The following is a 13,855-nucleotide window of genomic DNA, read 5'->3' as shown; positions in this document are numbered from 1 at the left end:
TATGTCAAATTTGATAATTTATGTTGAGGACGAAATTTTCTTACTGAAAATGACGTATGCTACCTGTTTCAATGTTTATTATTCTGAGGTATGATCTATCTTCAACAGTTAGCGACACATATTTGTGAACATTATCATATAGCAGATTTATTGCACCATACACAGAAATTTGATCGCAGAACGACCAATTTAAATTTTCTCTAATGATTGCTATAATTATCTGAACTAAAAAAAAACTCACATCGATGAGTGAAGGATACCTGCTGACAGAACGTCGTCTTTCTCTCTGTGTTCTAATTTTTCAATTTCAATTTTTGATGTTTTGATAGATATTTTGGCCATGTTCTGTTCTGCAAGGTGGTAAAGTCTTTCTCATATTCAGTAAAAGACAGAACATTTTCTGTAGCTGAAGATTGTCACGAAACACCGCTAAAGACACAGATACATCTTCCTAAGTCCTTCGAGGAGATCTGAGAGTAGAATTTCAAATCGAGAGGAGTTGAAGGTTCAATTTTCATGAATTTAGGACAAGAGCTCAAGCATTACATAAATAATAGCAGCTAAGGAGGAAAGCAAACCTGCAACGAGGTGAGATTTTGGACTGCGTTCAAGGTGGACGAGAAGGGAATAATCGTTCGTGCTAGGAATTCTTTACTAGTTCCGGATGCTTTTTCCAGAGCCGTATTTAGTTTGATATCTTATATAAGGAAACTAACTCCACTGAACTCACCTTCTCCCCAGTTTTAAACTTGGGTGAAAAACATAAAATCATATACTACACCGTGAATTTCTTCTTCCTTTTTTTATTCTCTAAGTTGTATGCCTGCGCAATGGTATTATGGTACCTCCACACTAAAAGAAAGCTATTCTCTATTGTTTCTTCTGAGAATCCTATGAATGAGGAAGTTGTTACACTAATGCAGGTACATTTATATTAGTATTCTGATGAGAATTCCAGCTAGATACAAACATTACGTTTAATTGCTTTTTGTCGATACACATATATAGAAAACACAGAGACCGAAAACATGCACTTTAAGTTGCTGAAAAAATTAAAAAGATGAAAAAAAAGTCCATGGACTTTTTCTTCACAATATTATTGGCTGTCAAGCACACTGAGACGACTATGGACCTCATAATTTAAAATTATGGGCTGAATAAGCATCCAATTACTTAAAATCAAGTTTCAACCATGAATCGAGATTATTCATGGTATTTCATAAATACCATACGATTTTCTTTCTACCTCAAAGAACGAATGAACTGCTCTAAAGTGGAAGAAATCGTTATTTTCTTATTCTGATATATTCCATGAAATAAAGAAAGATAGGAAGTAGAGACCAAAAACCTTATTTTTCGGTTAAAATGTACTTGTTCCAAATACAGTTCCACTCATAGAGTAATAAACATAGATAAAGGGAGTATACGCAATTTTCACATGTCATCAACATGGTTATATCACATTGTCGGATTGTGATATATTTTCAAATCCACAATTTAACTTTATCAATATGAATATATGTTTATTGAATGAAATATATTTATTTGAGTGATTCCCGATTAAATATGCAAATTTGAATATTTGGAATCAGATATTTCTCCTAATTGTCAAATTTATAATAAGCAGAATATTTATTATTTTCTGTATCTACCTGCTGAAATCTATAAGGTTTGTTAACTTTTGCTCTCCTAGTGTCATCGGTTGTTTCACGTCGTTTGGCGCGCTTGAAGTTCGTTATCTCAATTTCTGATTATTTAGGTATTTATTTCAATATATTTCAAGTTGATATGAAACATTGATTTACTAAGAGACATAAGAAGATCTCCTCTTTGTGGAGAAACTCGCTAATTGAGTGAAATATCGTATCTCTGATATGTTTTCATTTTCGCGCGCTTCATGTCAAATTTGATAGTTCATGTTCGGGACAAAATTTGCTCACTGCAAATGACATATACTCCCTCTATCTATGTTTATTACTCTGAGGTTTTAATCGAATCTCTATGATGACAATAAACAATTTCGTATAATAGATTTCAAATGTTTTTAAAATTTCGATCTACCCATTATATTCTAAATCACCACAAAAAGCCATTCGAGTCAAACAGAAACCAGTTAGTCCAAATTGACCATTAACTTATTCGCCACTGTTATTTTCAGGCCACTATGTGTGCAACCGCCACATTTCCACCCAGTCTATACCGTATGCGTCTCTTTCACACTCGATGTCACAATACGACCTGTTTTTCACAGGACGATCAATCATTCCCCGATGTGTGTATTGAATCATTCAACAATGTTTGATTTTCATCGTATCCAATCTGGGTTGGAATGTAGTCGCTTTCTGCCTTTAATGAGCAATCAATCATAATTAAGCAGATATTTCGTGGATTGGAATAATACGAGCGACATCATCTGTTTAGACTGACGAGACATTTGCTATCAAACAGTTTTGAGCTGATTCATGACTGACGTTTCGACTCGTGTCGGTTTTTCAATTCAGGCTAGCAGTATTGCTATTCCAACTGATGTTGGAGTTTGGGCAATTCAAGTTTTATTAGATTTGGGGACAAAGGATTTTATTTGAAGTTTTAATTACGAACTGATTTTTTTATGTAATGAGTATATTAATTGATCTCAACTGCATTCAAAACGAAGTCATCCTCTTTAGAATGAACATTTAAAAAGGTTTCTAATAGGAATCATACATTCTTGAATGAAAACATAATTATTTTTTGACATTTATTATGTCATTCGTTTTCAGTAGGTTATATCATTCAATAATGGAAAGATAAACACTTCAACAATGTTTAGAAATTGTTAAGTTTTTTTTTAAAGAGACCAAGAAAGAGTTTTGAGTTAACCAATTTTGTTGAGCAGTTGTGAATGTTACTTTGACGGTCTACAGCTTGGCCTCTAACTTGTTTCACATTAGGTGTGGAAATCCAACCAGTTGCTAGCGCGCATCAAACTAAAACTTTATAGGTCAATTTGCTCGAATTTCAGGGTAATTTTTGATATTTTCGGTGTAAAATTCGTTGTTTCCTATAATTTCCGAATTATTCAGAAAAATAGTACCTATATCACATAACATTAGTTGTGAAAAGCATGATTAAAAAAGGTGTTACAAGAAGTGCGCAATTGTATTACAAATCGAGCTGTGTACTGTACTTTTCTACGACCGCATTCATTTCCATAAAACCTTAGGCAAACACAAAACTGGCACCAAATCTCGGCACAATTAAGAAACTTCAAAAAGTTATTGGCTATGTGGACTGTTATTCGTTATTCTCTCTATTTCATTGGTTACACGCCGTGCGATTTACTTTACAGTTGCTACTCTATTGGTTGCTGATCGTGCCCTCTGTTTACGGTAAAGTAAATCATACAGTTGTACAGTTGCACAGTGCTTGAATAGACAGTTACAACGTTGGCGAGTTGTAAAAAGTTTTCTGCGGGAGTAGTGGAAAAATAACTATTATAATACGACTCGTGATATATGGGTCATTTAAATGTTAAATCCTTGAATCTATAAATCATAAGTTAGACTTAGAACATGGAATTTGCGGGACCGGTATGGTATCCTAATCTCAAGGGTGATATGGATAAGCTGGAGAAGCTGTAAAGATCCGCTACCCATCTCACATATGGCCTCAATCGCGTCAGTTATGATGAACGTCTTAAAATACTCGGTTTAACCACTTTTAAGGAGCGACACAAGAATAGAGAACTGATTGCGGCTTACAGAGCTCTACATGGTAGATTTGCCATGGATTTATCTACCTTGATTCCACTTAATACCAACAATTTGAAGGGGGCCATTGCTGCAAGTTGTAGAAGGAAAATTTTAAGACTACCCGCCGTCAGATCTTTCTGTCTAATCGAGTGTTCGACTCCTGGAAGCGTTGGTGCTTCTTCTGTCTTCTGTAAACGTCTTCAAGAATATATACGACAACTTCATTCAGAGAATGGATTTGGGATATGTGAGTGCTGGTTTCTGCATTCAACTCGTTGTTTTTGTCTTCCTCTTAATGTGAAGTGTACTATCAACTGATTATTTGGTGTGATTTTGTATATTAAAGGCAACCTATAGGTCTAGCGTCAGCTCCTATCCATGATTAATAATAATAATAATGAAAATAACTGTTCATTTCAAGAATTTTTGAAATTTTTTCATACACTTGGAGTATGTGCTGAAACTTTTAAGAAATGAGTTATTTGTTGATTCGTATGTATCTTTCATCATCTCTCCGACTCATTCCTTGTTTTCAAATCAATCGAACTCTCGATCTTGTACAACAAAAGCATTCCAACAATATCCCTCAAGAGAATTCCCAGAAAGTAAAATCTTGTACGAGGCAGTTTCGGTGACCCCTTACACAAAGGCCGAACTTCATTGGAAGTACTCCCCTGTACAACACGAGTGCGCACCACATCAGCCTCGTCTAACTTCCTACGTGCATAGCATCCCCGATCAACGGGCCGATACCGACTGGGGGGTATGTTATCCCATCGCTCCAGGTCTTCCCTGAGACTCTCTCTCGCATTGTCAGTTACCTCCCCCGTTTTATTCGATTTCACTTTACAAGATCAGCCTCTGTTCAGCGAAAATCTGATGTCTTACTACTCGGCCCGCCCACCCAATTCAGCCCAGGATCTCAGTCTGTACGTTCAGAAAGGATAAATAGCCAATTTCCACTACCTTATCTGCTTCCTGGTCCGCTATGTGGAGCACTAATCCGTTTTCTGTCCGGGTAGATGAATATTTTGTATCCGGTTATCTTCGAAGAAAACCCGAAGTACCTACCTCGTATTCGGTATGGGACTCTTGAGAAACGTTGTGATCTTATTTTGGAATGTTTTTCGAGGTTAATCGTTGCAATGATTATTCGGGCGATTGGTGTTAAACTGGCGTGAATAATCTATTGGAGGTGATGAGCTGGTTGCTGGAATAATTGGTTTATATTTAATGGGGTGGAGTGTAGACAGTTTGGATGCAAGATTAGCCTCTCAAATTGTTTGATTGGGGCTCTTTGTATACTATGTTTTGCTACATTGAAAATATAAATGAAAGTGAGAGATTGCTTGGATAAATTGAAGAAAAAAGAGTCCCATAAATATGGGCTCGCAAACGCTTTGCTTTTGAAATACGTGGTGTTTCCAGTAGACCTACTTTTTTGTGATGATTAAGCAAATCTATCGAATCTTCATCAATCACTGTTACAGATCAAGAGAGAAAGCTTCAAAACTAACATTAAGTTCATTAAAGATTAGGTACTAACTGAATTCTTGAGATAGTTTGAATTTTCCCTGAAGAAATAAAAATTTCAGTTCAAGTTCAAAGTTTCTTTTTCCTTCTTTTTCCTTCCCACCATAGTTGGTTCTACCCTTTCAGTTTTCGTCTTGGTTCGAGTAGGAGATGTTCGAGTGTAGGCACCTTCATCTCCTTCGACTAACGATTGACCAGAAACTGAGACTGCTTCCATTCTTGCCAAATTCATTGATTACCCTTGAGCACAACCATATCAACTTCAAAATGAAAGCATAGGAGCTCAATAATTAAAAAAAATCTTGACTATCAGAATGAATACATTTTTTCGAGAATAGGAACACAGAAAACTAGCCATGGATCACCCTATATTACTCAACAAGCGTACAGAAACTTCATCAAATATTCTTAAATATCCTTCATTTAATTTCACTTCATTCACCCGAAGTTGTTCTTCACTCCTCACCAAGCCTACCTCATTCACTAGTGATAAAAATTATTTGTCTCTCTTATACATGTACATAGATCGCCAGATCACAACTCCACATGATGATGGCAAGTTGCCTTGCCGAAATGCATAGTTAAAAAAAACCTTTTTTTGATAATGATATTACAGCTTCAGGTTGTTGTACTATTGTTCGAGTACATTGTATAATTAATGGTTATACAGAGTGTATAATTTTCGAATACCAATCAGACATTCATGAAAATTATAAGCAATGTGTATATTTTGGTGAAGTGTTTCTATATGCAATGTGTTTCTGTGGACAATTTGGTTCTATGATCATTGCAGATTTATCGACATTGCGGATCTACCTACAAGGTTAATTTATGGGTAACTCTGATCTACCTACAAGGTAGATATATGGGCAACATTGATCTACCTACCTATTGATCTATGGGATATATTGATCTACTTACAATGTAGATCTATGGGTTTACTAGTGCATAAATTAAATATATGGCGGAGTAGAACATTTATTTGTTTAAACGTATTATCAATAACTCCACCGATGGACTATTACCAGATCTATGATCTGACATTAGTCCCTACTTTCAACGTTTTCCAATGAAACTCTTCGAAATTATCTCACAGTACACATACGCTAACCGAAACCAAATGAATATCGAAAACTCGAACCGTCCAAAAAGAGAACAATCAACCCAACCCATTCCACCTCACGTGACGTGATGTGACATACCCGTCTCCCACATTTACCGATCTCACCACTCTATCCTACTTCATTACCGTTCTGATCCGAGTCGACGGGGAATAAGGCTGAAAAGAGCGAACAATGCCAAGTTGCGGGAGATCTCATTACAATTGAGGACCCGATTATATGTTGCCATTCGAATAACTCGACGTACCGACCAGGAGAGAAAAAAACGCCTTAATTACACCAAGACCGAATCCACCCGAATGGGGAGATTGATTAATCGTTCTACGGAACCCACTCTCAGATGGAATGGATGAAGCTCACCATTGAAATATACGAGCACAACAGGCCGGAACGGCATTCAGTAGGAAAACAAATAGAACGGTCATTGAATTGACTGCTACCGGATCGCGAAATGTACCGAGATGCCAACGATGAGAGCAGTTGTAGTTACCGAATACACCTCTGGCGATATATAAGGGAGACAATTAATTATCGCTCGGTGAATGAGTTAGGCCTGGTAAGGAGAAGAGAGCATCATTCTTCAGGGGAATGTGGTGGAATGATATTGGAGAATATTTCAGAAAGTTTATGAATACTTATAGTATGTATTCGTTTACAGGTGCTCTGCAGCTTAATGAACTAGGGCAGGTACCACGTACTCGTTGGCTGTTTCAGTATCTTTCTGGCAGAAATACTAGCAATCAAAGTTGCCCATTAACACACCTTTAGGAAAATGTGATATACCTGATGGTCAAGATGTCAATCAATCATTGATCTCTTCTATGCTGACAGTTCAAAGTTAATAAAGAAATGCCAAAAATGAATCAATGAATTAGGCAAGAATGTAAAGAGTCTCAGTTCCTGGTAGTTTCGGTAGTCAAAGAAAGAAAAGACTCTAAAAGAAAAGAAAATGAGAATCCAAAAATAACCAATGGACTAGTTTTCATTTTTTGTTAAGGAATAGTTCTACAAATTTAAGTAAACTGAAACAAAAATGTGGAAGAATCATTGAAATATCTCTAGAAATGAAAAAGTTATGGGACTTTGAAGTTGCGCTTGGAAGAATAATTTTATAGTACGTGTAAGTGGCGTGACGTCACACACTAGACGACTGGTATTTGCAGAGTGCTTACGAATTCATTGGTGTACAATCACTTGTGCCGTTGGTGTCGTGTTTTGTTTGTTACACGATGGCTGAAATAACTTACTATATACATACATATAAATCACGTTTTTCTCTTTTTACTTTTTACTCCTCACATAAATATGTTTTGCCATTGATAGACTTCAACAACCAGTACTCAACTACAAACTGTTTATGAAACGTTTTTTGAATAAATATTCGTTATAAGTTGAACCATGATGAAGCAAACTCAAAAGTAGATACTTACTTGAAAAGTTTAACTCCTTTTATTTCAGCACTGACATAAGATGGATTTGAAGAAAAAAACTCCATCATTGCGAATATATCTATTTTAGGCAAATTGTCACTTTGTCCTTTCACGAAGCCTTCTTCCATTATGGTGACATAAAAACAAAACTCGAGTTAAAACTACACTGTACAACTACAAACGGCGCGAGAGCCTTGGCGCGGCTAAGTATTTAAAAGTAATTTATGGTGTAGCGATCACAGGCAAGTGCCGTGACGTCACAGACCAAAGACGTTCCGCGCTAAAATACGTAAATTCAAATAATCTATTTCTCAGTCATTTATTGATGAATTTTCAAAATTTTTCACTGATTTATCAGTTCTGCTCTATATTTTAATTCTATCGTGTCAAATATAGTATTATCAACATCACTAAACTAGTGCATTAGGCAAGAATGAAAAGAGTCTCAGTTCCTGGTAGTTCTGGTAGTCAAAGAAAGAGATGACTCCAAAAGATAAGAAAATGTAAATCCAAAAAAAAAAACAATTATCGGAAATAAATCGAAACACTTCCAGAGTAAATCATCCAAATATATGTATAGCATTTCAAATTCAGATGACATACGAAATATAATTCAAATAAAGATAGTATTATCCGATATGGTCTGAGCAATATTTCTCGACTTTTTGCAGGTTGCCTGGGTCAGAGTTGACACGCAAACCATTCTATCGATACATCACAACGTCATCACACAGAATCCCAGAATTTCGTTAAGTTTCAACGATCACCGTTCCTGGTACCTCCACATTAAAAATGTTCAAGAGGCAGATAGGGGTTGGTATATGTGCCAAGTTAACACCGATCCTATGAGGAGTCGACAAGGTTATCTGCAGGTTGTTGGTGAGTAGATTTGATACGATTTTTATTCTATGCAATGAGGATTCAGGTAGTTGGATTTTGGAATAAGGAAAAATAAAATAGATTCGAAGTTCCTTTTACTAGGAGAAACATTTGCAATAATTAATATGATGCATAAGGATAACGCAATATATAAAATTTATTCTTGAAGACATGCTGTATGGAATTTGAATGATTTGCTATCATTAACGTGAGCCATGCTCACTTTTCAAAACACAAAGTTGTTGGTGCGGTCATTCCCAAAGTCTCGTTTGAAAAAGTAAGTTTTAGTCTTCATCATGCCGTTGTCAAATGAGCTGGTTCCATCGTCCTAATATTTATTAAAGATGCCAATCTTGTTACTGTCAGACAGAAACCCTTCATTGGGTATGTGCTCTATCTAATCAATCTATAGGCATCATTGTTCCCCATCATAGTGTAATAGTATCTACAGCTTGTGGTTCAAATGATATTCTCCAGAAGATGTTCCCAGGCCAGGTGATCCTATGCATTAGCAATTTCAGTTGACCCTTCAATGATCTTGGACATCCTGAGGATTGCAATTCAGAGAATCATGCGAATATTTTGGGACATCTTCAGACCGATGTTATTTTCAAAATAGATCTGACAAAAATCCACAATAATAATAATTTTGTGGAATAATTTTTTTTTCCACAAATGTTCAGAATGTGAATGGTAGCCACGTAGGGATACCCTGTATTTATTTAAAAGTAGCGATCTATCGGAAAAGTATAATGGGACACTTGATGAAACGATATAAAAATTTGAATGTATGTTCAGTCATTAGGTGACTAATATTTGAAGAAGGGTGATTGCAAATAACTATTTTTTTTCCAAACTTAAATAACTAAAAAATATTTGGTCTTTCGTGTCACGAACATACAATGTTTCTTTTATGAATCTATCGAATTGACTTTTGTTACCCATTCATCGTTATCAGGGATATAAAAGGAATACTTTATGAAAAATGACATTTGTGCCAACAAAAGAGATTCTATTGACTATCATCATTATCTTTCCATTTACCCAATATCAATTGATGATGATTATATGGATAATACATTATTTCTTGATGTTCCTTCCCTGATACGTGCTGAAAGCGCTCGTGTTTATTTTCTCATTTAGCAAAAGAAAGCGTTTCGTGAACCCCGTCAATAATCGATCGAGCTTAGACTTGGATTCAATAATTCAAGATTCTTTGAATTTTTCTGGGTGATACTTCAATAGGTCAATTTTTAATGACTTCGTGGTGTCTTCCTCATTTCCATCGCAAACGATAATTCACTGGTTTTATCCCTGAATGTGATATAAAAATTGATTTTTTTTATGAATTTTCCTACAAAGAGCCCTCGAACAAGGTAATTAGGGGCACAAACGATAATTGACAGATCACTTGGATAATTTCAGAGGAGAAAATTATATGAACATAAGACTACAAACGCTCCATCGATACAGTGTGTTAATGTTGGATTTGTTTTGAGTTTTTTTCCCACAGCACTTGTCCTTCATAAAATATTCAACTTAAATTTGGCAAAGATATTTCAATATAAATTTCAGTGTTCCTCATGTTATAAGCTAATTTTGAATGCAAATCTACAGGGTGATATTTTTCTGGAACGAAGATCCTCCTCCAGAGATCATAACAGATCTCATACCTCTTCATCTAGTGTTAGAGAGAGTGGCCTATGAGGCCACTCTATATAGGGAAGGTATCGACATTGAAGGAATTAGGAATCAAAGGCCTGGTCCTCCTTGACGATATGATGGAGAAAATTAGCATCCACAAAACCTTCATTACTATACTGAGTAGAAAAGTAAATTGGAAAAGGTAGTCCACTACCCCAGTTCTCAAAAAGAATATTCCATCAGATGGTACACAGATGCTTCCAAAACCACGGCAGGGACAGGCGTTGAAGTATTTGAGATTGGTACCGAATGCTCAATATCGTAGGTCGCTGTCTAAGTGTCTTTCAGGCGAGAATAACAAGGCCTGGGTTCTCGACTTCTCGGGAATTGGAGGGAATGAAGAGTCCACACACTTGCCAGAAAAGGAGCACAATTTCCTTTCATCGGCCCGGAACCTTTCTGTGGCATAGGCAAATGTATCTAAAGAAGGAGTTTCAGGAGAAGGAAAAAACTGGAAGAAAAACACTCTGGCGGAATCTTCCTGGTTTGGATATTTCTAAGAAGTTTCTTCGAAACTTTGATTGTGCAAGATCCAAGATGTATCTGAGTCTTAGCAAGAATATACTACACCTCCTCACTGGATTCCTCACAGGGCGTTGTGGGCTTAGGATACACCTCATGAGAATGGGTCTAGCAGAAAATGACGAGTACAGATTCTGTGGGGAGAAGGAAGAAACTCTGGATTACCTGGTGACGTAATGCCTCGCCATCACTAGTCAACGCCAAATCTGCTTTGGACAAGAAACTTTTAGAAGTGAGGAATTAGTCTCCTTAAAGCTATCCAAGATATTGAAGTTCTTTAGAACTTAGGAATTCCTTGTACCTTCAGGCAGTTTGAAATTTTTTTCTTTTCGAAGGATTCTAATGTTTAATCATCAAAAATATCATTCCAGTAACCAAAATTTCATCCAAATCAATGAATGGATTCAAAGATTAAGTATTTGTAGGTATCTCAAAAGCCTACCAAATTTCATTATCGTCATCAACCATCTAAATAAATATTTACCCTCCTAGTAAAGACCCTGTATGTCTGCAGAAAACTCGCCAATTAAATATTTAACATCATATCCGAGGTTAGGGTTTTATGGGTAGTTTAAGGGGAAGGTCGAGATAAAACAACGTTCAAGCGTTTCTATCCCGTTTTATCTGGAAACCTTCCTCAACCTTCTAACCTCTGTTCCAGCACGTTATTGCCCCTGTAACATTAGAGGGTATGAAGAAGCTGAGCCCCAGAAATAAACAATAATCTCCAGACCGTTTTCGTCTTTCTTTTATTGCAGCCAGATTTCACATTGTTAAGTCAACTTAGGCCGAGGTGATTAATGATGGCAACCAGTGCAAATATGGATACCGGGGTTAGCCAGTGAGTTATTTCTTTCATTCTCGTTCTCCTGGATGCGGCGTTTCAGAAAGGAAATATGTTTAATTTACTGGCTCGCAAATCCCTTTCATGAGGTCGTATAAGTGGCAGTGCTTTCAGATGTGTCTTCTTGGCATCTTGCGTGAAAAACTTTACACAGATCCTGAAAAGGTAATAATGTTTGATGTGGTGGCAAAAACGGACGATGGAAACAGCTCATATAACGTGGCAACGTTGATATATATATTTTTTGTCTTAGTGGATTCGGTCCTTACTTGATGGAAATTCATTATCGCATAAAATGAAATTGATTTGTATTTTGTTCAAATAAAAAAATTGTTTGATGTCTGAAATTATTGTATTAGCATAATATTTTGATGGCTAACAGACAATTGTTTCAATGAATTGCAACTTCCTCGGTGGCTCGATTGGTAGAGCATCGGGCTAGTAGTTCGGAGGTTGCAGGTTCGAGTCCCGCTCGGATAGGTACTTTTTCCGGAATTAAACAATTGTTTGTTAGCCATCAAAATATTATGCTACTTTGTTCAATTCCATTCTGAAAAAAATACTATTGCGCATTTATTAACTTGTAATTGAGAATCTTATGAATATTGTGAGGTGGGTATGCGGAAATCATCTCTTTTTTCGAAAGAAAAAAACAGTACGTGATATTTCAAGCTCCGTTCGAAACGAAATTATAGATTTTTCTCCTACAACCATCAATTTTTATGGGTTTCCATATAATTCATTCGAAAAATAATCTCTATTGTAGAATGACATTACTTTCAATTTGCGGGATAAAAAAAATGGTGGTAACTTTTCATTTTTCGAAAGAGAGTTAATGATATTATATTCAATGCACTGATATATTTTTGAAATATTCCTAAAACAGTACCTACAAAAAAACATTACAGAAGAGGTAGGTTATAATTTTGTGAAAAACATAATCGAGCGTCGTACAGTGCTGCCCTCTAATTCAAAATGCTTCGACAAAAAAAAGAAGATGAAGTGAATGCACAGCTTCATACACCGCATAAAATTTGGTCATCGCAGGAGCGCCAAAGGGGAAATGAAAGTACCAAATATTTGACTGATATTCGTAAAGCCACGTTGTGGTAATCTCTTCTAAAATTGTTTTCAAATTCCTCGTTCAATTTGTGACGAAAAATCTTTCATGTCTCCTCTTCGTCCTCTTTTTGTATTGAACGGCTCACGTTCAATACAAAAAATATAATATCTCAGCGCGTATTATCAGATAGTTCTTGATAATGTTAGAAAGTTGAAATGTTTTATTTCTGCATACAAACAGAGTAGTATTTGAGCATTCGACCATTGTGCACCCTAACAGATCACAGAACATTTTATAGGTGTATATATAAAATTTGATCAATAAATCGCATCCCATATACAGAGTGATTCAAAAGTACTTTGACTAACTTCAGGACGTGAAATCTCAAAATATTCTTATATGAATTGTCCAAATGAATATAAATAAATCCAGAGACGCTTCATTTCCAAGACACCTGGAGTTAAAGTTTTTTTTTTCTTCGAAATTACAAACATTTATAGAAAAGGTGGTGCCCCCTACAAAAAACCAAAACTACGAACTTAAACGTCAAATACGTTTCCCTAGTATTCTTGTCAAAAATGCACAATAATAGTATTAACTTCAACACAATGCGAATATTTAGAAATAGGGTAGCTTTTTCACGTAGATATGATAAATTAATTTATTATTCCACTGAAAAATGTGCTGAACTACGCTCAAAAAAGCTATGGATTTATATAAAAGAAAAAGAGATGTAGGTGGCGCCTCCTACACAAAAGAGCAATAATGACATCAGGTTTGAATTCGACACTTCAATACCAATGTTCGTTCAATTGAGATCAGTATTTTGAAAGTTATTCGAAAAAAAAAGGGGAAAAAATGAAATTTATTACCTTTATCTCGGAAAAAAAGTGTTTCCGGATATACAGGGTGTTTCCTAAACATGCGGCAAAAATTCAGGGGGTTGTTCCTTGGACTATTTTAAGCATGTTTTGTCCTTGGATGATTTTTGAAAAACCTCTTTGTTTCGAAGATACAGGGCGAAC

General features: G+C 35.9%; 1 protein-coding gene across 2 annotated transcripts in view; it reads left to right on the top strand.

The window, feature by feature from the left end:
- Positions 1–13,855, top strand: part of LOC123676537 (lachesin-like) — a 97,861-nt gene that overhangs the window by 46,886 nt on the left and 37,120 nt on the right. For both annotated transcript variants that reach the window (XM_045612487.1, XM_045612486.1), the window contains exon 4: positions 8,490–8,697. In XM_045612487.1, the coding sequence (XP_045468443.1) occupies positions 8,490–8,697 (208 nt within the window). The remainder of the gene's footprint in view (positions 1–8,489; positions 8,698–13,855) is intronic.

This window comes from Harmonia axyridis, chromosome 3 (assembly GCF_914767665.1).
Source record: "Harmonia axyridis chromosome 3, icHarAxyr1.1, whole genome shotgun sequence".
Classification (NCBI taxonomy): domain Eukaryota; kingdom Metazoa; phylum Arthropoda; class Insecta; order Coleoptera; family Coccinellidae; genus Harmonia; species Harmonia axyridis.
This window is presented reverse-complemented; position numbering and strand designations above follow the sequence as displayed.